This window comes from Myotis daubentonii, chromosome 9, assembly GCF_963259705.1.
Source record: "Myotis daubentonii chromosome 9, mMyoDau2.1, whole genome shotgun sequence".
NCBI classification, from domain to species: domain Eukaryota; kingdom Metazoa; phylum Chordata; class Mammalia; order Chiroptera; family Vespertilionidae; genus Myotis; species Myotis daubentonii.
The window spans coordinates 48168258-48195112 of record NC_081848.1 but is presented as its reverse complement, the minus strand read 5'-3'; the positions used below and the strand labels follow the sequence as shown (position 1 = coordinate 48195112).

General features: G+C 54.6%; 1 protein-coding gene across 10 annotated transcripts in view; it reads left to right on the top strand.

Moving 5' to 3' along the window:
* Nucleotides 1–26855, top strand: part of DENND2B (DENN domain containing 2B) — a 176135-nt gene that overhangs the window by 148417 nt on the left and 863 nt on the right. For 9 of the 10 annotated variants that reach the window (XM_059708815.1, XM_059708811.1, XM_059708810.1 and 6 more), the window contains 15 exons: nucleotides 4357–4508; nucleotides 6314–6529; nucleotides 7640–7736; nucleotides 8262–8306; nucleotides 9301–9485; nucleotides 10494–10603; nucleotides 10816–10885; nucleotides 13952–14029; nucleotides 14628–14768; nucleotides 18856–19004; nucleotides 22830–23007; nucleotides 23301–23342; nucleotides 24294–24405; nucleotides 25181–25420; nucleotides 26260–26346. In XM_059708815.1, the coding sequence (XP_059564798.1) occupies nucleotides 4357–4508; nucleotides 6314–6529; nucleotides 7640–7736; nucleotides 8262–8306; nucleotides 9301–9485; nucleotides 10494–10603; nucleotides 10816–10885; nucleotides 13952–14029; nucleotides 14628–14768; nucleotides 18856–19004; nucleotides 22830–23007; nucleotides 23301–23342; nucleotides 24294–24405; nucleotides 25181–25420; nucleotides 26260–26346 (1902 nt within the window). Of the gene's footprint in view, nucleotides 1–1495; nucleotides 1521–4356; nucleotides 4509–6313; nucleotides 6530–7639; nucleotides 7737–8261; nucleotides 8307–9300; nucleotides 9486–10493; nucleotides 10604–10815; nucleotides 10886–13951; nucleotides 14030–14627; nucleotides 14769–18855; nucleotides 19005–22829; nucleotides 23008–23300; nucleotides 23343–24293; nucleotides 24406–25180; nucleotides 25421–26259; nucleotides 26347–26855 lie in introns of those variants that run through there. The other variant, XM_059708818.1, reaches the window with a different exon arrangement.

Here is a 26855-nt window from a genome sequence, read left to right as displayed (position 1 = left end):
ATTTGCTTTCTGAGCCTGACACTTAAAAATGCACCCGAGGAAGCCGCTTGTTAGGGAGTTATGTGGAGTGGCCTGGGCGCCTGACCAGGGAGCCCGGGCTGCATTCCTGCAGAGATTCCCACTCCTGTCAGCTCGCTGGGGCTGAGGGAGCGTTTCCAGGAACTTGAGTGGGTGGGAGCTGGGGACAGGCTGGCCAGCCTGCCTGCAAAGCCCTCTAAGCCTCCACTCTCCCTCTGCCCTCTTCTCTCCTTTGTCCCCAGGCTGGGAAGCAGTAAGGCTCAGAGGGGCCCTGACAGTCTAGAGGCTGCAGCCCAAGGCACAGCCCAGGGAACAGTATGCCAGGCAGGTGGGAAATGGTGCCCAGGCCGGGTGGGTGGGTAACACTGGCCCCTTGGAGCTCCCATCCGATGTGCTGTGCATTGTGGAGGGAGTCAACCTGGCCCTCTCTTCACTGTGTGTGTGCAAGAGGGGGTGGGGACGGAGAAGCGGAGAACCGGAAGAAACAGCTGGTTGGAACCCGGAGAGGTAGATGCGGAGGGAAGCAGCAGACCCAGGGCCCTAGTCATGGGTGTGGTCCAGGAAGCTTAGGATTCTCTTTGGAGAAATTCTCAGTGCCTGTGCATATACGCGCGCGCATGCACACACACACACACTCCTTCCCTAACTGGTTCTTCCAGTTGGGTGTGTGTAGGGAGGGGGGTGCTGGCACATTCGGTTAATAACCAGAGGAGTTACGGGGAGGAGTCGGGGCTAGGCCGGGTGGGGCTGGGCAAGTCTTCCTTCCAGAGGATCTCTGTGATACATTTGGGCTCTGACAAGTCCCTTTAAAAGAGCTCGAAGCAGAAATTCTTGGCTATGCCCTTGTCCCTTATCTCATCAGCTAAGCTGGGAAGGGTTGAGACCTCTGGCTTCCCCAGCTGCGCTTGAGGAGAGGAGATGGGGTTGCTCAGGGCCAGGCCTCCAGGGAAGAAGGCGGCCTCTTCTACCTCCCCCAGGGCAGGGTGGGGCCGCAGCAGGGAAGTCAGGGCAGGAATGCAGGTATAAGCCTTGCAGTCTGCCCCGCTGACTGCATCCTAAACTTCATGTTCCTCCACTCAGGCCTAGCTTCCCTGGCCGCTGCTCCCCTAAGGAAGTTCGAAGCCTTATCCTCCGTCCTCCCCCTCCCCCAGCTTGGAACTACTGCTTTGACAGTTAACTTGCTCTCAGCAGGTTCACGTTAGTGGCTCTGGGATTCAGGGCCTGCTTGGTCTCTGCACACCCCCACCCCTGGCACCCTGACTCCTGGGGAGATGACTGGGAGTATCTCTGTGATTTAGCTCCAGAGGGCAGCCAGGGACAGTGTAGGCAGCCGAGAGGAGCAGGTGAACTAGGACTGTGAAGGGCCCAAGCCAAGGCTGGGGAGGCAGGGCTTGGGCTGGGGCCAGCGGTCGTTTCCTGGAGAAATGATTAGCGGCCTGGTTATATCAGACAGGAAGTTAAGCATTGCTGGAGACGAAGAGGCTGATCTGAGGACTAGGCAGGTAGGAGGAGCAGACATGTGAGGCTTTCCTGAAATTTTGTTTCCAGAGGCAAGACTCGTCCTGTCGAGAACCTGGCGTTCCCACTGATGTGCGTCAGTGTCGTACATCTGTTCCTTCCTTGGGCCTCCGTCTCCTGCATCTGTTTTTGTTTGTTTGTTTGTTTTTCAGGTTTGGGTTTTGTATCAATGTTCAAAGCTCTGATTCTGGGGAAAGAAAGAAGGGAGAGGAGGAGGGAGGGAGGGAGGAGAAGGGAAGGATGGAGGAAAAGAGGGATACATGTCATGGCGCTCAGAAACTATTGGGAAATCCAGAAACATCTATCTAAAGCAGTGGGTTTTTAAAGAAATTATTCTTCAATTACAGTTGACATAGAATATTATATTAGTTTCAGATGTACAATATAGTGATTAGACGTTTATATACCTTATGAAGTGATCACCCGATAAGTCTAGTGCTCATCTGACACCGTGCATAGTTATTACAATATTATTGATTGTATTTCCTATGAAAGCAGCGGTCCTTAATTGGGGTGGGGGTGGGGGCGAGCAATTTCCCCTCCCTCTGTCCCTCCTTCCCTTCCTTCCTGTCTTCTCTCCCATATCCATTCGCCCACCCACCCTTCCATTTACTCAGGAGACATTTTTGGTTGTTACAACTGAGGGGATGCTGCTGTCCTCTAGTGGACTGAGGTCAGGGTTGCTGCTAAATATCCTGAAACATGCACGTACAGGACAGTCCACCACGACAAGAATTATCCAGCCCAAACGTCAGTAGTTTGGAGAAGCTCTGATCTAAAGGAGTTGAGACAGTTCACGCTGTAGGTTGGGGATGACCATAGGGCTCTGGCTGATCCTCTGGCCCAGGGCAGCGTGGGTTTGATGAGCTTGGAGGAAGTGCTCTTCCTGTCCCCCTCTCAACAGTGGTGCTCTGGTCTCCTTTCGCCAGATCAAAACGACTGCCCTGGCATTCGCTGACCCTTGACCCCCACACCTCTCTGCTCCAGGAAGTGTGCTGGAGAGGGGCCAAGAAGTAGAGTCTACCCTGACTCCTCCTGAGTGCCCACAGTGGGGTGGCAGGAGACAGCTTGCAGGGGGTGCCAGGTTCACTATTTGGCTCCCTGAGGCAGGGTTGCCTGGCCAGCTCTGCTTAGTCAGGGCTCTGGAATGAAGACAAGTCATTTTCATACCATGACTGTGTTACAGGAAAACGGCTGCTCAATTGCTGGGACGCTGCTGGTGTTGGGAATCACTTAATCTGGTCCCCAACCTTTTCTTGACCCATCTTAGACTCGCACTACAGAGACTTGTGCTGCTCCTCGGCAGGCAGTCTTATTAGCTCTGACTGAAGTCTTCCATTCACACGTCCCCTCCCCCCTCCCCTCCCCTCCCCTCCCCTCCCCTCCCCTCCCCTTCCCTCCCCTCCCCTCCCGCACCTCTCAAAGGCATTTCCTAAATTCACTGTGGTTTTTCTTGATAGTAGTAAGTAGCTACCGTGATAGGGCGGATCTTGACTTTGGAAACGGAGAAATTGGTAAGCATATGGGGATTGCTTTTTCTCCTGCATCCTAGCCTCAGAAAGCTTGTGTTCCAGTGGCCCTGGTTTCTAGCCCTTCTGCTCCCCGAGAAGGGGTCTCGGAACTCTGTTGGGGCATGAGGTGAGCCCAGGCCTCCATGGGGCTGGTTGGTCGCCCAGGCTCAGTCCTGCTGCTGAATAGAGGAGCTGGAGTGAGCCCCACCCTCACCACGTGTGCTGCCTCAATGCCTCATTCCGGCCACTGGTGCCTAGGTCCCTGGTCCCACATGGTGTTGATATGGAAGGGAGCAGAGGGCTGTAGTTGCTCACAGTCCGCATGGACTGCAGTTCTGGCGGGACTGACCTGGGTTGTGGTATTGCATTTTAGAAAAGCCCAGGCATGTGTCGGAGGGAAAGGGGCAGGAGGGTGTTGCTTCTGGGAAGAGGTTGCTCTTCAAGGGCAGAGGCTGTGCTTCGGACTCTGAGATTCCCTGGTCCTCCCCCTACAGTGCCTGCTGCCAGCTATTGGAGAACCCCTACCCCCACCCCTCCGGCCCAGGCTCCTTTCAAGCCTCTCCCGCCTCTCCTGTGTCATGCAGGAGACCTTATTCCCAAAGGGGAGCGAGGGCCTTCTCTTTTCTGCCGAGCTCAGCAGTACAGGAAATGGAGTGGCACAGTGTCAGAGCAGTTCATTGAATAAATAATCACGGCACGTCACCACTTGCTAATCTCTGTGTGGGGCTAGGGTTCCCTCGGTGGACCAGGCAGAAGAACAGTCCAAAAGGAGTTGCTGAGCAGTGTAGTGGGTGAGAGCGAGGCCTGGGAAAGCCCTGCGCCCTAGAGTTCTTTAGGGTCCCTCGAAGCCCATCCCCCCAAAGTGGGTCCTCGGGGAGCAGCCAGTAAAGGGACAGCCTTGTGACCTCTCTAAGCCTCTCCTACCTTGGACTGTGCATCTCTGGGGCTTGCACAGCAGAGGGACAGGAGCCAAGGAGAGACGCCTGGTGTTGGCGCTGTTGGCGCTGTTGGCTGGCTGGGCACAGGCCGGGGTGGCTGAGCCAGTCTTGTGCAATCCCTGAATTTATAAAACAGAGGCCAGACAAGGCTGAGCTGAACTGGGGGTGGGGGGTTCAGCTTCTGGACTGGGAGCCAGGATCTGTTTGTAGCCTCCCACTGCAGACGGGGCGCTGCATGACTCATGAGCCGAAGGGCCAGGCAGAAGCCATTCTCTTTGGTTCACAGGAATTCTGCTTGTTTATTTGTGTGTGAGAGAGCGTGCGTGCTTCCTTCTTCCTTCTCCCCCTCTCTAACCTTTCCTCCTCTGCAGGAGATCTGCCCAAGGAGAATCCATATGAGGATGTGGACTTAAAGAGCCGCAGAGCGGGACGAAAATCCCAGCAACTGTCAGAGAATTCCTTGGACTCTCTGAACAGGATGTGGAGTCCTCAGGACAGGAAGTACAGCAACCCGCCCACTCAGGTAACGGCAGCCGGACTTGCGCCTGCAGGTCAGCACGCGGGCCACCGTGGGGGCCTGTCCTACCCAGGCTGGGCCTGTTTCCACCGGCTTTTCCCCTCCCCAGTGCTTGGCAAAGGATGTGACCTCAGTCAGGAGAGAGCTCTGCACTCAGGGACTGTGGCATGTTGCAGCCCTTGGGGACAATGGAGACAGGCTCTTAGTGCATCCTGTCCGACTGCTGTCCTTTCCCCACTAGAGCTCTGAGCTGCCCAACTAAGGCAGGAGTCCCTGTGGTCTGCTGGCTTATCATTTTCCTCCCCACCCCCTTCTGTGGGAAGCAGGAAGGCAGGGCACTGGTTGAGCCTTGGCATTCTGCAGCGCTGGCAGAAATGACCTCAGTACTGGCACTTGGGGGGCCAGGCACAGGTCCAAGAACCAGATTTGAGAGCTAGCCAGGTGTCCACGAGACCTGGAGCCACTCCTGTTGGAGGGAAGAAGAATGAATCGCACAGGAATGGACTGAAAGGCAGAATGAGAAGGGTGAAGGTCAAAGGAGGTCCTCATACTTAGCTCCTTCTGGCCTTGTCCAGGGTAGTGGACTGGAGGCAGGAGAATTAAGGTGCTTTGGACCTACCCTGGCATCTGTAATTCTCCATGCAAATGGGGGGACCTGTGTGTGTGTGTGTCTATATTGCTGTTAATCCTTACCTGAGGATATTTTTTCTATTGATTTTTTTTTTTTTTTTTTTAGAAAAAGTTGAAGATGGGAGGGAGGGAGGGAGGGAGGGAGGGAGAGAGAGAGAGAGAGAGAGAGAGAGAGAGAGAGAGAGAGAGAGAAATAATGATATGAGAGAGACACATCCATTGGTTGACTCCTACATGCATTCTGACCAGGGCTGGGTATGGAACCTACAATGCAGGCACATGCCCTTGACCAAGACTCGAACCCATTACCCTTAAGTGCTTTGGCTGACTCTCTTACCACCGAGAAACACTGGCCAGGGCTGGAGGGACCTGAATATTTTTAACATTGTCTAGAGAATATAAAAATGATTTCTTCTGACTGGAATAATGTGACTATTTTTATAAAAGATTTACCTTCTAATGTGCTTCCATTGAATGCGTATCGCCTGACTGATTGGGTGGGAAGGAAAGAGGAATTGAGGGGCGGGGAGGAAGGAAGACATGGTGAGGAGTGATGAGAGGCAGTGCCAGACCCACACAGCAGGCGGGAGGCAGGCCGAGTTTGCAGGGGGTGCTGCCTGGCTGTGGGAGGGTCGCTGAGAGGAAGGCCGCCGGACTGTAGGGTAGCAGTCTAGACGGAGGGAGGCAGGAAGCGGATCAGGGCTGTGAGGGAACCACCTGGCCATGAGGCCGGCCTTGCTGGGTTTTGGTGGTCAGAGCACTGTGCTGCCCCTAGAATACGTGAGCAGGGCCAGGCTGGCATGTAGACTGGCCCCTACTGGATCGGGCTGCGGGGGAAGACTGGCTGCACCGGCCTGGCTCAGTAGAGAGCAAAGTCCAAGGCTAACCTTGTCCCAGAGCTCAGGGGAGCCCCCACTCAGATGACAGCCCCGTTTTCCTAGCCTCTGCTTTCTTTATTCTGGCAGAAGTCCTTAGCTTCCTTTGTGGAAGCAAGTATCTAATCTAGCCCTGATTAGCAGCTACGGTCTGGAAAGAGGAAACCCCAGAGGGTGGAAATTTCAGGGTGGGATTCTGGGAGCCGGGGATGCCATCCTGTGGCTGCGAAGTCCAGGCCCCAGCAGGGGGTGCTGGCCAAGGCTTCTGTGGTGAGCCCCTCCCCCACTGTGTCTCCCCCATGCCAGCTCTCCCTGAAACCAGGCAGCCAGACCTTGCGCAGTGGAAACTGGTCGGAAAGGAAGAGCCACCGGCTGCCACGATTACCCAAGAGACATAGCCACGACGACATGCTGCTGCTGGCTCAGCTGAGCCTGCCATCCTCACCCTCCAGCCTCAATGAGGACAGCCTCAGCACCACGAGTGAGCTGCTGTCCAGCCGCCGGGCCCGCCGCATTCCCAAGGTAGCCTCCCAGTGGGGCTGGGCGGGCAGACAGGTGGCTCCTTCCTTCCTCCCTCCCTCCCTCCCTCCCTCCCTCCCTCCCTCCTTCCTTCCTTCCTTCCTGCCTTCCTTCCTCCCTCCCTCCCTCCCTCCTTCCTTCCTTCCTTCCTTCCTTCCTTCCTTCCTTCCTTCCTTCCTTCCTTCCTTCCTTTTCCTTCCTTCCTTCTTTCCTTCCTTCCTTCCTTCCTTCCTTCCTTCCTTCCTTCCTTCCTGCCTTCCTTCCTTTTCCTTCCTTCCCCTAATCTGGGATTGCTCCCTCAGTTCTCCCTGCGTATATTCTGGGTCCATGCCTTTCTTTTTCATCTGGTTAATTCTCTTTTCTTATCAATAAAGATGCAGTAAGTGATTAATGGGGGGCAGATGTTAGGGGAAGGACAGGCCGGCCTCTGCCCCCAAGAAGTACTCCATGGCTCTGGCTGGATGGAAACCAGTCCTTAGGAGACACCCCATTACTGCAGTTTGGGGTGTGCATTTTGAGGTCTCTATACACAAATATTTTCAGGCTTTGAAGGACCTCAGGCTCAAACATTGACTCCCTCTCTATAACTCTCAGAATGAAGAGTTTGCAGCAGTCATTTATAGGCAGCCAGGCCCAAACCGTCAGCCCAAAGCGGCAGGATTTAGCTAACTGGTATTTTTAGCCTGCAAACAATGCTTGGGTATATTGGGAATTTAGCTCCTTCCTGTCAGGGCTCCAGGTTCTGGCCCAGAGGGGAAAGGCTGGAATCCCTGTTCCTGTTATTGCATCTGAGGAGCTCTTTGTCTCCGTTGGTTCAGGGACTCTTGGGACCCAGGAGTGCCCATCCTGTCCAGTTTGATCCCAGTTCCTTCCTCTGGGGAGCCAAGTTTAATGTCCTTGCCTTGGGACAGGAGTCCACTTCAGGGGCATATAGATGGAGAGCTACCCGACAGTCTGCACTTGGTGTCAGTATGGCAGGGAGGCCAGCATTGGACCTGGGGCGGGAGGGCAGCAAGCTCGCACCAATAAGGCAATGGGTGGCCTACTAAGCCTTCTTGGTGGTAGGGGCAGCTGGTGTTAGGTTACCTCACCCTCCCTGCTTTTCTCACCCAGCTTGTCCAAAGAATTAACTCCATCTACAATGCCAAGCGAGGAAAGAAGAGGTTAAAAAAGCTGTCTATGTCCAGCATTGAGACAGCATCACTGAGAGGTAGGCCTTGATACTCGAACTGGTTCAGGTGTCTGGGGCCCTTGGGCATTAGAAACAGGGAGAGGCATGGCCTAGCCTCACCTTACCCTTTTGGGGGCCCATCACGGGGATCCTCCTGCCTTCTAGGAGGGTAGAGCCCGGCCAAGAAGTGGTCACGTGAGAGGGGAGGGCCGAAGAGGGAAGAAAGCCATGGATGGGAAGGTTCCGGCTTTGGGCTGTGAGGCCCTGAGTAGGGAGGTGGCTGTGGGGATCTACTTCAGGCAAAAGGAAAGTCCAGACTTCCTTGGGTCCTCAGCTTCTCCAGATCAGGACTGGATGGTAAGGGTTTGTATATAGGTAAGCACCTACAGTTTGAGCTCTGAAGGACCCTGGTCTCAGGCCACCCAGCGCCTGGCCATGGGCCCCCAGACCTGGGACCAGGTACAGATGCATCGCTCATGGGAAGAGTTGGGGGGAGAGGGCATTGGAAACACTCGCTGCGGGGCAGGGGCTCAGCAAGCATGCACTCCCGCTGTTTCTTTCCAGATGAGAACAGTGAGAGCGAGAGCGACTCTGACGACAGGTTCAAAGGTGAGGTGTGGCTCCCCACAAGCATGGAAGCCTCTCCCAGCCCCGGCTCTGGGGAATAAGCCGTCCCTCCCTCCTCGTGTGTAGTGCCCATGTCCCGGTTGGCCTGGTTTGGACAGATAGCCGGCAGGCAGGATACCGGGCCAACAGAGCAAGGAGCTATGGGATTGTCCGTTTCTACAGTCAGGTGAGCTCAGGCCTGCAAGGTTAACTTCAGACGTCTCCTTTGCCACATTTCAGGCTGGTGTCCTGGCCCACACTTTCCCAAGCCGCTGTCTGTAGGGACTGGTCCTGGGTTTGCCTGGTAAATGTGAATCCTGGCGGACGTAGATGGGTCAGAAGATTGCAGGCACCTCTCCTGGTTCTAAGGAACGTGCCTCAGCCTGAAACTGGTCCTCCAGAGGCCCGAGGCCGCTCACCTCCCTTCCCCTGGAGTGGAGGACTGCCGCCTCCCGGAAAGGCTCTGGGACCTTCCCATTCCAGGGGCCTTGGACAAATCTCTGTCCTTTCTCTACTGGGAAACCCGGCCTAGACCTTCCTGGAGGATGGAAGTAGGGGGAGCTAGGGCCCCCCCCCTTCCCACCTCCACTGGCCCGGCAAGTGGGCAAGTGGACTTTGGGCCTGAGGACGGGGACAAAGGGTTTCAAGTTCAAGGACTGATTGAGGCCTAAGGATGAAGCCTTAGCGGATGTTCATATCCCCTAGTCCTGTTGGCACAGGGGTGGGTGGGCGCCAGTGGCACATGCCTGGGTTTGCCTGGCTTGGGCAGTCCTCTTGGCCCAGCACAGGCTCCAAAGGCTCCAGGAGGCCCAGACCAGTAGCTCCCTGTGCCAGGGCGACACCTTGCTCCCACCCCTTCTCCCCCAGACCTAGCTGGGTGAGGGTGTCAGGCTAGGGGCTCATGTGCTTAGAGGTGATCCACAGAGACTGAGCCCTGAGCCTGCTATGGAGGGGGGCTAATGTGGCGTCTGCTTCCTGACCTGTGACCTGCCCCCAGCCCACACACAGCGCCTGGTCCACATCCAGTCGATGCTGAAGCGTGCGCCCAGCTACCGGACGCTGGAGCTGGAGCTGCTCGAGTGGCAGGAGCGGGAGCTCTTTGAGTACTTTGTGGTGGTATCACTCAAGAAGAAGCCATCCCGCAACACCTACCTCCCCGAAGTCTCCTACCAGTTTCCCAAGGTGAGGCCATCCCCACCCCTGCACCCCTCCTCTACCACCTTCTGTCGGCCTGGCCCATCTGCGGAAGAAGAGAGGCCCCATCCTGCCACTGCGGCTCACCTGGCTGCCCTGAGCGTGGCTGCTTATCGCCAGGAGGGAAGACAGGGTTCCAGGGGCTGAGGGTGTTTATGCAGAAGGTGAGGGGCGGGAGAGCACCCCCCAGGGTGCTTAGACTAAAGTCACATTGCTTACAAGGACTAACAAGGGTCCTAACATGGGCCCCTGGCCTCTCTCTCTCCCCACTTTGTTGAGATATAATTCACATACTATATAGTTCACCTCCTTTACAGTGTGCAATTCAGTGACTCTTAGTATATCACAGAGATGTACAGTTAGTTCTGGAACATTTTCATCACCCCAAAAGGAAACTCTGTACCCATTCCCCCATCTACCTTATCTCTTTCTACTCCTTCCCTGCTCGGCACCACATCCTGGCCTCCATTCCCTTCCTTTGACACCCAAGCCTTTCTCTCTGCCGGAGCATCTGTCTGGAATGTTTTCTCCCGGCTCTTCCCATGGCTGCTAGCTCTTTCTTGTTCTTCATTCGCTGTTCAGATGGTACTTCCTCCAGGAGATCTTTCCAGATACCCCAGAGAAGCCCCTCCCCTGCCCAGCTCTCTCTGTCCTATCACCCTGTTTATTGCCTTTGTGACCCCCTCTTGTTGTTGATGATTGAGCTGTGGGGCTGGGACAGGGACCTTGTCCACTTGGTTTCCATTGGTAGCCCCAGCGCATGGCACAGTGCCAGGTGCCACATGCAAAGTGCCCATTTAATATCCATGGAATGAACAAATGATGGCTCATCCCACACCCAGACCCCTCTGTGAGGATTGGGAGTGGGGACAGGGTTTGCTGAGAAGCATGCACCCAGGGTTCTCAGGGGAGGAGATGCTTCTTAGCCACCCTACCCCCACCCGAGGCTCCATGCCGTCCCTTGTCCATCGCTCCCCATATTCCTCTTGCCTGCAGCTGGACCGACCCACCAAGCAGATGCGGGAGGCAGAGGAGAGGCTCAAGGCCATCCCCCAGTTTTGCTTCCCTGATGCCAAGGACTGGCTGCCTGTGTCCGAGTATACCAGGTGAGGCCTGCTGACCTGGCTGGCGGGAGGACGAGGGCAGAGCCTCTGTACCCCCATGGCAGTGGGCAGTTGAATGGGGCCCACCCTAGTCCCAACCTCCTCTTCGCAGCAACCCGGCCCTTCACCCCCTCCCTGGGATGGCGGTCCCCTTCCTGGGGGCTGTCCCTGGGTCCTCCGATGCTTCCCTGATGCCAGACCTCTCCCTGTTCCAGTGAGACTTTTTCTTTCATGCTGACCGGGGAGGATGGCAGCAGACGCTTTGGCTACTGCAGGCGCTTACTGGTGAGTAGGGCTGTTCGGTCCTCAGGGGCTGGGCCACGGCATTTGTATGTTTGTGTGCCCTTCTGCGACCTTAGCTTGTGTGATATGCTATGTTCTGCTCCCTTGTGTGCTCCCTGAGACCACCCCAACACACACACACACACTCACACATACACTTACATTCACATACACACTCATACATACATATACACACACACTCACCTACACACACGCACACATACACACACATTCTTATAGAAGAGGCACTCCTGGGTTGGCAGGACTCAAAGGGGCCGCTCTGACTGAGCCCTAAGATTATGTGTAATATGGGGGAGAGAATGGATCGCCTTCTGGGCTGTCATATGTTTTTAGCTTGCCTATACTTTGTCTTTTCATTCATTTGTCTCGGCTTCTGAGGTCTGATTGCTAATTCCAGATTGCAGGACTATGTCACCCCAGCAGTATGTGTGTGTGCAACAGATTGGAGTGGAGGAAAATCTTCTTCACCCCCATTTCTAGCCAGCCCGATGTGGAAGGCATCCTGCCCATGTTGGTAGGGCTGGAGGCTGAGCAGGAAGGGAGCAGTGCCTTCTCTGGGGTTGTGGGAGAGATGCCTTTCCAATGGGATTCTGGGAGAGATGCCTTGAACTCAGAGGGGAGAGTTTTGAAACTATAAGCCATGCTGTGGAGAGAGAAGCTCTTCCCTATCTGTCTCCCTTCCCGTTAGTCCTGGACATAGATAGAGGTAATGGTAAGAGTCCTGTCGCACTGTCCCCTGGAACTCACCAGGAGTGTTGTTGGCTAGGGTTGTCAACTATGTTTCAGGGTTCCCAGGCTTTAGTGGGAGAAGGCCTTACTAGATGCCAGTCTGGGGCAGATGAGGGTGATCCTTGTCAAGGGTAATACACAGCAGGGACCCCAAATGAAGGATTTGGGGCCACTCATTCATTCTTGCACTCATTCACTCATTCATTCAGAAACACATATCATACACCTGTTGACAGTCAGGCAACATTCTAAAGGCACATAAAGATGAGTTAGAGCCCTAACCGGTTTGGCTCAGTGGCTAGAGCGTCGGCCTGCGGACTGAAGGGTCCCAGATTCAATTCTGGTCAAGGGCATGTACCTTGGTTGCAGGCACATCCCCAGTGGGGGCTGTGCAGGAGGCGGCTGATTGATGTTTCTCTCTTATCGATATTTCTAATTCTCTATCCCTCCCCCTTCCTCTCTGTAAAAAATCAAAAAAAAAAAAAAAAAAAAAAAGGTGAGTTAGACATGGATCCTGCCCTCAAGGAACTTTTAATAGTGGAGCAGAGGGGGTAGGACTTTCAATGTAGAAGGGAAGGCAAAGGGAATAAACTATTATTTAGAACCTATTATGTTCCAGGCTAGCTGCTTTAAGTATGTCATTTTCCTTAATTCTCATAATAACTCATAAGGTACCGTTACGTCCATTCTATAGATTAAGAAACTGAGACTCAGAGTGTAATGATATTCCAAGGTCACACAGCCAGTGAGGGACAGAGCCAGATTTATTCTCAAATCCTTTAATACCAAGTCTGGTGCTCTTGGATCACCCCAAAGGGTAGTCTGGGGAGAAGTGTTATATGGATGTGGAATGCCCAGTGTGTGGGACTTAGGGAGTGTGGAGCAGTACAGATGCAGGTGGGGAGCCAGGCAGTGGCCAACACGCCCCAGGTTCGTTGGGCCTGGAGGGGAGCATTCCGGGGGCTCCCTTCGCAGGAGCAGAGCCGGCTCAGAGCTGCTCCTTTGCAGTGGGCCTGCTGCCCCCAGGGAAGCGCATGTTTGTCCTGGCTGCTCAGAGAGGGCCTGGGCTGGGTCCCGGCCAAGGGGGCTGGCACTCGCTCGGCATTCCTGCAGATTGGACACAATGATTCTAACCCAAATCCCACATACTTGATTTAATCGCTTGGGGCTTTAGGGGAGGCGGGGGAGAGGGAGAGATGGAGGAGTGAGTTTCAGGCCTAATATGGACAAAACCAGATTCTGCCTTCTCTTTAGATCTGTGACGTGTGGCCAGCAGGTTCGGAGACTGAAATAGCCCCATCTGCATTTGCTTAGCAGCCTGCATGAGGGGCCAGCACCTGCTGCTCTCCTCCCTCCCTACCAGGCCTTGCCAGGCACTCCCGGCCTCTGAGCCAGAGGCGGCCACAGAGCCCTGCCAGCCCCTGGCTGGAGCAATAGACTCCTGTGGTCTCACCTCAGCCTGCATTTGGAGGCTCCTGGCGTGGGGAGCTCTCAGCGCACAACTCCTCCACTGCCCACCTTTTAAATCCCTTCTTTGCTTTGTTCTCCTCTACTCTTTAGCATACCTGTATCCCATGCCTGTGTGTCCCTTTCTCTTCCCTCCTGTAAGAAAGCAGCATGCTTTAGAAGCAAAACAGCAAATCAGGCTCAAAACAGACTCCTGTTTCCATGACTTGTTGATACATGATCTTGAGCAATGGCTTAATATTTTTAACTCAGTTTACTCATCTATAAAATGGGGATAATAGGGCTTATCTCACAAGTTTACTTCAGTAATGTACCCAGCCCAGGACATTTAATAAATAGTAGTTTGCTTTCCATATATATTTTTAATTAGTCTTCCTAGAACGGGATGGACCAAGCAAGGGAGAAAAGAGCATCCGAGAAAAGGACTGCTTTGCAGAATGCCCCCTGTTGGGGGAGCAGGAGACTACATGGCTTGCTACTGAGAATATATACAAGTTCCTCTCATTACCGTTGCATTCTTGGGGGTCCGAGCCTTAGGGCTGTAAATCTACAAATCATACTACGGCCTCTGCCAAACTGCGTTGTCCTTTGCCAGTCCTGTTAGTGTCTTTCTTGGGGGCAGGGCCCATGTCGAGTTTTGCAGGAGGCTGGCCCCTTGGGCTGGCAGGCCCACCAGAGGCTGATGCCTCCCCACGAGAGCCTGGCTGAGTAGAGGTTTAGAAGAGGTTTGGAGTCTTTCTTCTTCCACTGGATGAGTAGTCCTCAGCCCTCGGTTCCCAAGGAAAAGGAGCCAGATGGAGTAATCATGCATTCTCTGTCTGTGTCTGTGTCTCTCCTCCTGTCCCGGCCCAGCCAAGCGGGAAAGGGCCTCGGTTGCCAGAGGTATACTGTGTCATCAGCCGTCTTGGCTGCTTCGGCTTGTTTTCCAAGGTAAGAGGGCTCTGGCTTCCTTCCTCCTTCCTCCCCCCAGCTGACAGCTCCCAGATGAGTATCCGCAGCCAGCTTAGATGAGAAAACCACCTGTGTGTGCGAGTGAGAGGGCGGGAGAAAGAGAGAATGCAGCCGAGAAAAGAGCAAGTGCAAGCGAGCTCTCTGACTTCCTCCTGGTTCCCGAGCCTGGCTCCTCATCTGGCCAGCTGGCATCTCCCAGCTCCTGCACCAGCAGTGTCTGCTCATGTCACAGCCCACCCTGGGCCATGGGAAGAGACAGATTTCTTGGGGACAGAGACCACCTGGGGGAAGCCAAGTGCCCAGGGACCTGACTCTCAAGTGGTATTTCCTTGGCCCAGCTACTCAGTCAGCTCTTGGCGTCTGAGGCCAGGACTGGTTAGGGGACAGAGCAGTCATGGGGTGCCAAGAGAAATGAAAACAGTCAGGTGTGAAGCTTCTGGAAAGACAGTTCTCCTGTTTCCCAACATTTGACCCAGGCTGGTCAGATGCCAGGCTGCCCTCTTCTCTGCCCAGGAGGTAGGGAAGGGCAGCACCACCCTGACACCCTTCCTCTTTGGGCTGCTGGTGGCGGGCACAGGTCCTCGATGAGGTGGAACGGCGGCGTGGGATCTCCGCTGCGCTGGTCTACCCCTTCATGAGGAGTCTCATGGAGTCACCCTTCCCTGCTCCAGGGAAGACCATCAAAGTGAAGACATTCCTGCCAGGCGCTGGCAATGAGGTAGGGATTTCTGCTCCTCTTCTCAGACGAGGGACGGGGCTGGAGTGAGGCCTGCCTACCCAAGGGTGCAGTCTCTGGGAGGCACAGAGCATGGCCCGTCCTTGCTCACCATGTTCGTACACCTGCTCAGTAGGAACTGACAGAGGGAATGATAGGACTGCCATTCTCTCTGCCCACCTCTGCAACTCCTAGGGGCCTTCCCTGACCTGTTTGGACGAAACTGCACACCTCCTGCCCTCCTTTCTCATTGACCCAATAGGTACTATGTGTTCTCTCACAGTCAGGGTCATGCCAGACTTACAGTTAAAGAGTACAGCTCTGTCCTTGTGGAGTTCATAGTCCAGTGGAGAGACTAGTATTAAATAAGTATTTCTACATGTAAGTAGATAATTCTTAATGTGTTAAGTGCCAACTGAAAGCACAGGAGTGCGGAGTGCGAGTGTGTCACGAGGGGTCTGCGTTAGGTTAGGGGCCAGGGAAGGCCTCCTCTGAGGAAGAGGCATTTTACCCGGTTGCAAGGTAAGTAGAGTCAACTCAGTGAAGTGGGAGGAGGGAGACTGAGAGAGAAGGGTGTGGATGGGAGAAGGTCATTCCAGGTAGAGAGAACAGCACATGCAAAGGCAAAAGTTGGGGAATTGTGTGTGCTTGTCAAGGAATTGAGAAAAGGCCAAGCTGGTTGGCAGGGTGGTGAGCAGGGGTGGAGAGGCCAAGTCATAGTGGGCCTGCTCAGCCAAGGTAAGGATTTTGGGTTTTATCTAAAGCAGGGTTGTAGGATCTGAGCTATGTTTTTAAGATCTCACTCTGGCTGTTATGTAGATAATGGATTGGGGTGACAATAGGGATGCTAGCTAGGCTACTGTGGCTGTGGTGTAGGTAAGGGATGATAGTAGCTTGGATTAAGGTGTGCTGGAAAAGATGAAGAAAAGTAGATGGATGAGATGCATTTTAGAATTAGGATCAAGAGCATTTTGTGTTTGATTTGAAATGGGGAATAAGGTTAGGGAGATTTTAAGGCAAACTCCCAGCTTTCTGGCTTGAGCAATGGGGTAGCTGATGGAGCCCCTGACTGAGGAACAGGTTATGAGGAGGAAGAGTCTGATTTTGTGCAAGTTACATTTAAGATACCTGAGAGACACCCTAGAGAAGATGTGTGATAGCAGAGTGTAGATAGGGAAGAGAAGAGAGCCCAGCCTCAGTCCTCCTCAGTCCTGAGGGACCCCAACTTCGAGAGGTCCCACAGTGGAGGGGTAGCAGCCCTGAAGATCGAGAAGATCGGAGGGCTACCAGGAGAGGGCGGGACTTGGAAGCCAAGTCGGGGGGGGGGGGGGGGCGGGCAGGGCATCTCAAGAAGAAAGGCCTGATCAGAAACTGCCAAGAGGGTGGGATGAGGATGGCGAGGTGCCTTGACAGGAATGGATTGCAGAAGAGTGGGGGCTGGGGGGCCAGAAGCCTGAGGTGTGTGAGTTGAGAAGTGAATGGATAGGGGGTGAGAAAGTGGAAACAGCCTGTGTAGACATGTTTTCAAGAGGCTTGGCTGTGGAGAGAACTAGGGAAGGGGACAGTGGTTGAAAGGAAGTGTGGGGCCAGGGGGGAGTTTGTTGAGGATGGTTGTTTGGATGCTAGTGGAATGGCCCCGCAGAGGAAGTTCAAGAAGCACGCGGGCCCAGCTAGTGGGCTCAATGGTTAGTGTCGACCCATGAACCAGAAGATGGTTTGATTCCCAGTCAGGGCACATGCCCAGGTTGCAGGCTCAATCCCCAGTAGGGAACATACAGGAGGCAGCCGATCAATGATTTTTCTCTCTCATCACTGATGTTTCTATCCCTCTCTCCCTCTCCCTTCCTCTCTCTGAAATCAATAAATACATATTAAAAAAAAAGAATCACACACAAAAAGACTCAAGCTTTATGACAGAGTCATTACTTAAATTATTTCATTTCAAAAACAAAAAAGAAGCAGGAGGGAGGGTATAATCCAGCTGTCACCCGTAGGCACTGGTGGTGGGGTCCAGGGAGGGGCAATACCAGGGGAGGGCCATGGCTTGTAGACTTCAGATTCTCATCTGATGGCTTCTGTTTTCTCCAAATAGAAAAGAAGGTCACCCTCTGAGAGTGAGAGCTGGGTGCTGGGTTCTAGAGAGGGAAGAAGAAGTAAATTAGTCGTGGCAAAGAACAGGAGAGGGGCTGCTTAGAGAAATATTGGGTTTGCTGGGAATGGCGAAAACCATTTAAGACCTTGCTCTTAGGCTCTTTTCGCCCACCCTCGCTGGGAGGGATTTGGCTTCATGAGTGGTCTGGGGCGGGACAGCTGACTCTGCCCCAGAGCCCCACAGCAGGCCTGGGAGAGCTCCAGGCAGTGGCCCGCCCCTCACCAGCCTCATGTCCCATCACTCTGACTTGAATGGCTTACTGTCCCTGAACCCTCTTCTTTTTGCCTAGAAGACACTTCCCTTCTTCTCTCCATGTTCAGCATCCTGTGCTGAGCTGCTGCCCTGCCCCCACCCTGCCCAGATGAGATTGGCACCTTTCCTCAGAGCCGGAAGCCCCTCTGCACATGTTCATCATAGGTTTTCTCTGTCCTGGCACCAGTCTCACGGGCTGTGGTTAGGCTCTTTCAGCCCCACTGGACTGTGATCTGAGGGGGGGATGAATGAAAAGAGGCCCAGGTCAGGATGCTGCCGGGGTGAATTCCCACTCCCTGGAGGGCGCCTGGCCCTTGGGGGGTGGGGGTGGGGCTATGCACTGCAGAACCTCTGGGAAGGACGAAGGACCAAGGACCGCATGCAGGCTCTCAGGAGGCTGGGTAGGGGCACTTCACGGTGTCTTCTCCTGGCAGACACAGGACGGGTGCAGAGGTCCCTGGCATAACTGTGATGTGAGATTCCTTCCGCCCACACTCACTGAGCATTGTGGGTGTACCCAGTACCAGATCTGGGCGTTCACTACGGGGGTTGGGGGGTGGGGAGGCGGGGGGTGTTGGGAGACCGAGCATAAACAGGTCGTTAGGGCGACTTGTGCCCACGATGTGCCCATGTTGCTGCTTCTTGGGGCACAGAGGGATGAATACAGACTGAGCTGGGAGTTAGAACTTCACTTGCTTAGACCCCGAGCCACAGATGGGATGATGTGGGGGGAAGCCCCTTGAAGAGAGTTCTGAAACCATAGGGCTGGAAGAGGGAGTTGGTTTGTCGCCCCAGTTCTTAGGAAGTCTGCACCTCCATGCTGCACACATTTGCTGAGGGACCCAGGGAAAGATGAGGCCACCCCGGGACAGTGCTGCGGTGTGGCCTGAAGTTCGCAGTTCCCTGGCTCACACTGCCGGGATCCACGCTCCCCTCCACCCTCATAACTGCACCCAGGAAGTGGCTCTCCACGCCATGGCACTGACCTTGGAAGTGGCCTTGCAACTCCTTGGGAGGAACGATTGCTAGGTCCGGCCCTGAAAGTCCAGCTTCCTGGCAAGGTTGCAGAATACCCAGCCCTTCCTGGTGCTTTCCTTGTCCCTGGCACAGAGACTAGATAGGCTGGCAGAGAGAGGCGAGGGTGGCAGGGCAGACAGAGCCTCTGGAAGGAGGAGACTCTAGCAGGAAAGGGAAGGGACACGGCAGCACGGACACCAGCGTTGCCTTTCCAGAGGCGGATGAGAATAGAGTCCCGGGGTGCGGAGAAGTTGCTCTTCCTATGGCCTGAGGAGCAGCCAGCAACTGTGGGGGTGGTCAGCGTGGGGGCCAAGATGTTTGCTTGGGGAGATGGGCAGGAGGGCGGGGAAGACCCTACACATCAAGCTATGCTCTTTCCTCATTCCCCTCATCTGTGAGCGTAGTCAGCTCTCCTCCTCCCTTTCCCGAGAGCCTGATGGGCGGCCCCTCAGCTCCTTCCTGCTGGAGCCTCCCCACTGCTCATGGAGTTAGCCCTCCTGCTCACCAGTTGGGTGTCCGAGGGGAGGAAGAGACTGGGTCTTTTGCATAGTGGGCTAGACTAGAGACCCTGGGGAAGAGAAGGTGGGAAGGGAGACCAGCATCCGATCACTTTGTGAAGGACCTGGGAGGGGCACCAGCTGGCCTGCCTCAACCCTCGCTCTCCTGCAGGTGTTAGAGCTGCGGCGACCCATGGATTCCCGGCTGGAGCACGTGGACTTTGAGTGCCTTTTCACCTGCCTCAGCGTGCGCCAGCTGATCCGAATCTTTGCCTCACTGCTGCTGGAGCGCCGGGTCATTTTTGTGGCCGATAAGCTCAGGTAGGCCCCCGTAGGACAAGGTGGAGAAGAGGGGGAAGGCACATCACAAATTCACCCAGCATGTATTTATGAACCCCTGCCCGTGTGAGTGTGTGTGTGTGTGTGTGTGTGTGTGTATGTGTGTGTGGTGAGATCACATGGAGAGGGAAAGGTTAGCGAATCCGGGAAGAAAGGGCGGTTGGGAGCACACAAGATGAGAACCCAGTTGAGGACTGGCCTGAGGAAGAGGAGGGACACTTCCTTTGCAGCAGCCAAGACTGTGCAGATGCAAATATGGGGCGGGCAAAAGTAGGTTTACAGTTGTGAGGCCATGAAACACTTAATTCTTGTATTATTATTTACTAACTAGAGGCCCGATGCACGAAATCTGTGCAAGGGCCTCGGCCCCTGCCACCGTGGCGGCTGCCTCTGTTTTGGCTGCTGCCGCTGAGGCTTCGTCCGGAAGGTTGTCCGGAAGGATGTCTGGTTAATTAGCTTATTATGCTTTTATTATTATAGATTTTTGTATTATTTTTTATACAACTGTAGGCTACTTTTGCCCGCCCCTGTATATTCATATGGAAAGAGGTAAGAAAGTAAGGAGATTTCTGACTGATGGCTGCATTTCTGCCCGCGGGGAAGGCAAGGCCATCCCTGTGGGATGATGAATTTGAGGAGAGTGATGAACCCTAGGAAGGGTCCCCATGAGGAAGGGGCCAGGGCGTTGACTAGGGGTAGGAGGAGTGCCAGTTGAGAGTGTCACCTGGAGAAGGCAATTGACTGCAGTGACCCAGGGCCAGGCACCTCGGGATTTGTGGAGAAGGCTGTAGTGAGGTGCTGAGGGTGCTGGGGGAGTGGTTGCAGGAATGCTGGCCAGTCAAACGGGGACAGGAACTAGGAGACATCAGGACCTGAAGGTGTCCGTGAGCAGGGAGGTTGGCTTAGGAGGAGTAAGGGAAGAGCTGGATGGGTCACAAGTCTTGGTCCGAAGCGTTGGCATTGATGATTTTAGAGGAGGATGCCAAGATCTGGTTGTGGCCATCGGAGGGTGGCAGAAGTTCACTGGACACGAGGTGTCCCAGAAGAAGCCAATGTGGATGGGACTACAGATCTCTGCAGTCTCTGTTCTAAGAACACTAGTACCATTTATGAGGGCTTCTTTCTCATGACCCAAGCCTTCCAAAGCCCCACCTCCTAATGTCATATTTGGAGTTAGGGTTTCAACATATGAATTTGGGGGGACACAAACAGATCATAGCAAAGAGTGTGGGTGGAGGTGGGCCAGGCAGGGAGAGGATGAGATATTGGCAGCACATTATCTATTTTATTTTGGTCAAATAACCCGTCACAGGCAGCAGGTTTCTCCAGGGTGGCAGAACTCATTCATTCAGGCGTTTATTAAGTTACCTGCATGTGCCATACCGTATGCCAGGTGCTGATACGAGGGGCAGAAAAGAAACATCCTCTGTCCCGTTTGTCCCCCAATAAGCCCAGGATCCCTGAGGTACTTCTGTCTGCATGTATGAGGGTGGCAAGGGGAGCAGGAGAAATGGATCCTGAAGGCCACTGGGACAGGACCCCCAGCTGCCCAGCTGTGAGGCTCTGGTCTGGGCAGACCTTGGTGCCCATAACATAGCCTGGACCCTGAGGTTTCTTTTCCTGAAGCTTCCATCCCTCACTGGAGGTATCCTCTCTGCTACCCCACTGTTAGCCCAGCTCCGTCGGGATATGAGCACAGCTGTTGTTTCTGTGGCTGCAGCTGTGCAGCTGCCTCTGAGCACATTCCAGGACCCTTCTGGGAGGAAAGTGCCCCAGGCCCTGCCCTGGGCCTGGCCTGGCGTTTGAGTTCTGCCAGTCTTGGGTCTTAGGAAAGACGTCCCCCTGCTCCGGGTCTGCCTCTGACGGGAGGGGCAGGTAGGGAGCCCAGGAGGGCGCACAGGCCCTATGGCAATCAGGGCTCAGCAGTGCAGCAGCTCAGGCTCCGCGCCTCGTGTGTTAGGTGTTCCGCAGTCCTTTGTCCCTCTGGCTGGGTTCCGTTGTCACGTCTGTGAGATGTGTGTGTGCACGTGTGCATGAGCTCTGTGGCGATCGGAGGAGACGGTGGAGATCAGTGTCCCTAGGCCCTGAGACATCCTTTTTCCAGACCTCTTTCAGGTGGCTCTCCTTGGGGTGTGGGGAGCTGCTGTGCCCAGGGGAAGGGCTTCGGGGCCAGGACACCTGTCTCTGCCTCAAGGCCCAGCAGTATTTTAGTGTCCGTGGCAGGGCAGTCATGCAAAGCACTGGCTGACAAAACACTCGTGAACATCCAGAGATCCTTCTAGAAGAGGGGTCTGTTCTGTCGTGTCAGAGAACCATGTCCTCTGACTGCTGGGACGTTAGTTGTGAAAGGGCAAGAGTCCCTTGTGCCATGCCAGCACAGCCAAAGGTTCAGTGAGCCTGGCGATGCGGGGGGGGGGGGGGGGGGGGGCGGTGAAGGATTTAGAAAAGACAGAGGATAGCTGGGTCTCAGTGGTTCTCAACCTTGGCTGCACATTAGAATCACCTGGGAATCTTTTTAAAATCCTGATTCCTGGGCCTCATCCTCCGGAAATTCTGTTTCTTTGTTATGGGGTGGGGGCCACAACATTAGTAACATCCCATTAGCTACCCAGATAAGATCTAGGGAGGGTCATCAGGTCAAGCTTAATTATGCTAAGAGGGCTGTGCCCTCTAAGCTGGGACTTGTTTGTGGCTTTGCCAACAGGTCAGTCTGAGGCTTAACCCTATCGCAGCTACCTACAGTTGCTATGGAGCTGATCCCACAGAGACCAAGCTTTTATGGCTAATGGGTGGGACCAGTAGATGTGGAGGACAGGGTGGGAGAGTCAAGCTTAAAAGTGGTCTTGACTGCGGGCCTCTGTCTCCTGATCTGTAACATGGTCCCTAGGGGAGGGCCTTGGATTATGCTCCTGGCAGATGGACAGTCCAGACCAGGTGTGTCTCCTGTTTGCTGGTGCCCTTCACCAGCCCTCAAAGCACCTGGGGAGTGTGCACTCGCATTTATACCGCCTAGCTAGCATCCTAGAGATTTTCCTCCGGCTCCCACTGGCCGTTCTGCTTGGACAGCCAGCCCTGGGCATAGAAGCCTGGAGCCCCCTCTAGGTCAAGAGAGGGATGACCCCACTGAGACCTGTGGCTATTTTTTGGAGCCTGAGAGGAAAGATGGCAAGAGTGGTGCCAGCCCCCTGACCGCAGTCAGTGGGCCTCAGACCACTTTTTCCGATCAAGGAGAGGAAGGGATGGCTGGAGGGCAGAGCAGTGAAGTCATGCTGGGCTGGGGGACAGGAAGCCTGGTTGTGTTGTGGGTCTGCCACTTATGCGTAAACTGGCCTGGGTATCGGTGGCCCCAGCTGTAAAATGCAGAATTGATGAGATGATCTCTATAGGGCCTTCCAGCTCTTGCACGCTATGAATTTGTAACCAGCTCTGACTCACTTTACCTTTGTGCTCCCAGCCTGAGCTGATACTCCTGCACTAGTTAGGCCTGCCTGTGCATGTGGGTGGCCCTTTGGGGAGAGTAGGGTATATGTCAGTCCTGTGTGTGTTCATTGCTACATGCCTTCCTGGCTGTTTCTAGGTAGTCACCAAAGAGGGTAGCAGCAATGTCCTTGGGGCCCTGACGGTGGGGATGTGGGGGCTTCACTGGCCTGTAGGGTCAGACCCAGACCTGAGCCCCATTAGCATCGATTTTTGTTGCATTGGGAGGTTTAACATTAAAGGATGTTCTGAGCCCCAGCAGGCTCCACCTCCCCCTCCTCGAAGGCGCGGGGTCTGGGTTCAGGCACTGTGTCTCTCTTTGTCCACCAGTACCCTGTCCAGCTGCTCCCACGCCGTGGTGGCCTTGCTCTACCCCTTCTCCTGGCAGCATACCTTCATTCCTGTCCTCCCGGCCTCCATGATTGACATCGTCTGCTGTCCCACCCCCTTCCTGGTTGGCCTGCTCTCCAGCTCCCTTCCCAAACTGAAGGAGCTGCCGGTGGAGGAGGTGGGCCACCTGGGGAACCAGATGGCGGGAGGTTGGAAGGAGGAAGGGACAGAAGGAACAGAAACCCCCAGGAGAGAAGGGCAGAGGGGGAATGGAGGGGGGAAAGGCACTGGAATTTTCTCTTTTGTGCCCTCTGGGCCTCTCTACCCAGCTCATCCTTTCTCCCTGGGAGGGCTGTCCCTGGCTGGAGTTATTCCTGTTATCTGACCCTGGGACCTAGGGGTCTGGAGGCCTGGGGAGGGCATTGCAGGGATTCGTACCCTGAATCACTGTCCGATGCCTCTTTTCCTCAGGCACTGATGGTGAATCTGGGATCGGACCGATTCATCCGGCAGGTAAGAGTGGGACGCTGGAACGTGGCCTGCCCTGGGCGGGTGCTTGTTCAGTGCAGACTCCAGAGCAGCCAGCACCGTTGCATGCAGCTCAGCCTCCACCACCTGCTTGTTAAGCTCTCTGGGTCCCGTATTCACAGAATAGACAAGGACGGGAGACACTGATCTGAGCGGTCTTGACCTCGGCAGGGTCTGCCTTTCTTGCTGGCACCATCAGCTTCTAGAAGGCGTGTGGGAGTGCAGACGACAGGGCCTGTAGGTCTAAAGACGTGACCTCTGGGCTCTGCCACCTTTGAGCCACATGGACAGGCTCTGAGCTTCTCTGAGCCGAGTTCTCATCTCTAAAGCAGGCATGGTGGTAGCACCTGCCTTGAAATGTTGCTGGGAGCTGAGTACACAGGATGCATAGAATGCCGTGGGATGAAAAGGTTAACTTCAAAAGCCTTTGTTAGTCGTGGGAATCCTGCTGGCTCTACAAACAGCCCAGCCCAGTGTCGTACCCTCTGGGAGGGTACAGTCTGTGACGCAGCATTGACAGAGTTTGGTCTCCTGGGTACAGGCATCAAGGTGCAGACACTGAACCAGAATGTAGAGACGGGAACGGTGGCTTAACCTCTCGCCTGAGACAGTCTCCCCACCCCTGCCAGCTGCGCTTCCTCCTGGAGCTAAAGCTCGGGGAATAGGGGAGACTTCGTCGGGGTATCAGGGTAGGAAGGAACCTTTCGCTGGTCCTGTGAATGCCACCTGCTCTACCACTTTTTATCCATGTGACCTTGGACAAGTTTTTTAACCTCAGCTTCTCATCTTAAAGTGAGACTGATAAATAGTATCAGGGTTATTGGGACAATTGAAGGAGAGTGTACATGTAAGCTATTCATACAGGGCCTGGCACGTGGTAAAGGCTCAGCCACTGTCCGTTATTATCACTGTCACTGCATTTTCCTTCTCCTGCAGATGGATGATGAGGACACGTTGTTACCTAGAAAGTTGCAGGCGGCTCTGGAGCAGGCTCTAGAGAGGAAGAACGAACTGATCTCCCAGGATTCCGACAGCGACTCCGACGATGGTGAGTGAGGCTTGCTGCCACACCGTCAGCTCTGGCCCCAGGCTCCTCTGCTCTGGGCCTGGGCCTCATCGGGCGGGACCCTGGCTCTATGCACCAGGCCCTCAGGCTGATGAGGTTCCAGTTGTAGGACCTTGATCTCATGCTAACCTAGAATTCTCTAGCCGCACCACCGGTGGAGTTCAGGGAGTTATGGCTTGACTACGTCTGAGGGGGAGAAGTATTGTGGTATTTTATCAGAGCAAGCTCAGGAACATAATATTGGGGCTGCTTCTCCAGTGGCCTAGGCCAGCGGTCGCCAACCACGGACCACTGCTGGGCCCTGCGGTCCTAAAGGTTGGCGACTGCTGACCTAGCTACAAAGTTACCTCTTCCCTCTAATTCTTCTCTACCTCAGGAGGCTTGGGAAGGAAAACCCCAAGCCCTGTGACAGCTACAAAGACTCTTGCTGACAGGAAACTAGTTATTCCTCCCCCTCGGGCCTTGCCTGGAGCCATGGAAGGGGATGAAGGGAGCTTCCTCCTGCTGTGAAGCCAGGAAAACCACCCAGGCGAGGGGTGTGGGGGAAGGGGTCCTCTGGTCTCTGATTCCCACTCTCTTTCATCCAGCAAGTAGTTGCCAGCCTCCCAGCTTGTGAGCTCGTGATAAGCCCAGGTGCCCAGGAGGTAGTGTCAAGAACAGAGAGGTGGTCAGGGAGATACCAGCTGGAGGCTGAGGTTCGAGTCTGGAGATGGCAGGCTCTCGACCAGATCCTGAAAGGTGTTCTTTTCTCTTCCAGAATGTAACACCCTCAATGGGCTGGTGTCGGAGGTGTTTATCCGGTTCTTCGTGGAGACGGTTGGGCACTACTCCCTCTTCCTGACCCAGAGTGAGAAGGGGGAGAGAGCCTTTCAGCGAGAAGCCTTCCGCAAGTCTGTGGCCTCCAAGAGCATCCGCCGTTTCCTTGAGGTTTTTATGGAGTCTCAGATGTTTGCTGGCTTCATCCAAGACAGGGAGCTAAGAAAGTGTCGGGCAAAGGGTAAGGTTAGCAGAGCCGGGGTCAGCAGGCCTTCTCCTCCTAACGTTTCTGCTGCCAGCAGGGCGGATAGCTAGAAGCTCTTGGGCACTGGCTGGGCCCAGGCCTCCTACCACCATCCCCTTTCATCTGATAGAAACTTCGCAGGGAGCTTTCCGCTCCTGTCCCAGCACACACGGCTCAGGCTGCCCGGGCGGGAGCCACGGGCTGGTCTCCTCCAAGAGCAGCGTGCCGCCGGGTGCCCGTCCCCTCCTCAAACATCCTGCTTATTCAGAGAAAAAGACCTGACTGAGCAATCTGGGAAGTCTGAGAATCCAGGGTTGAGAAGGCCCTCGGGAGAATAGCTCTGTCTTAGGTTCGTGGCAGAACACATTCAGAGCAGAAGGTTCTCTTATCGCTACTTATTTTGTCGGCTCTGCTCACTGTAGGGCTCTTCCACCTCATCAACGTCTTTCTGTCTGACATCAGGGTTATTATTCTGTCCACGAATACTGTCCGTTTAGCCTGACAAACCTTTCGAAACAACGTTGTAGAGTGGTCCACAAGGGACTAGACACCCAGGGGCAGCTTTGAAACGCGGAGCAGCACCTTCGCCGTCACGCAGCTCAGCCTTGTGCCCCGGGAGCAGGTATCCAGGGCCTCTTGCTGTGAACAGTGAACCCCAGTGCGATGGTAGTTTCGGTGAGCCGATCTGAACTCGGAGGTGCTCCTGTAAATTACAATTGCAGAGCCTTGGCTTCTCCTTTTGGGGATCTGTGTCCCATCATCCCTTCCAGGAGGCCTTGTCTTCCCTTCCTCCATTGACTGTTCTTTTCCCTGCTCCTGTTTCTCCTCTTCCCCAGGCCTCTTTGAGCAGCGAGTGGAGCAGTATTTAGAGGAGCTCCCAGACACGGAACAGAGCGGAATGAATAAGTTTCTCCGAGGTTTGGGTAAGTAGCTCTGTCGTCGATGAGAGGCTGGGGGAGAGGGTGGCGGGGGGGGGGGGGATCTGTACCCCAAACTGCTCTATACCAATGCCAATGGGTATTATACTGGGGCTATAGACAGAAAGGGAAGGGGTCCCTTGGTGAAGAGAAGGTTCCCAGCCCAGTGCTCCAAGGGCATTTAGCACAGGATTTACCTACCTACAGAGCCAAGAGAAACCACAGATCTCACCTGAGGTTTTCTGGGTGCACTCCTTCCTGAGGGAATAGGAGGGCCACTAGGACAGAGCTTTCCTGTAGGCCAGGAGGGGTCTACAAGACTAGCAATGCCAGAGTGCCGTCTCTGAAAACCTCCATTCTTTTCAAAGAGCCCAGCCACTTAGGTCATAGAATGTCTCCATTTCAAGGGAAATTGAGGCCAAGTAAGTTAAATGCTCGCCCAAAGCCAAACAGTGATTACTTCCAGGGCCCTCATTGGAGTGTTTTCCCTACCACGGCTCAGATCTGTCATAGTC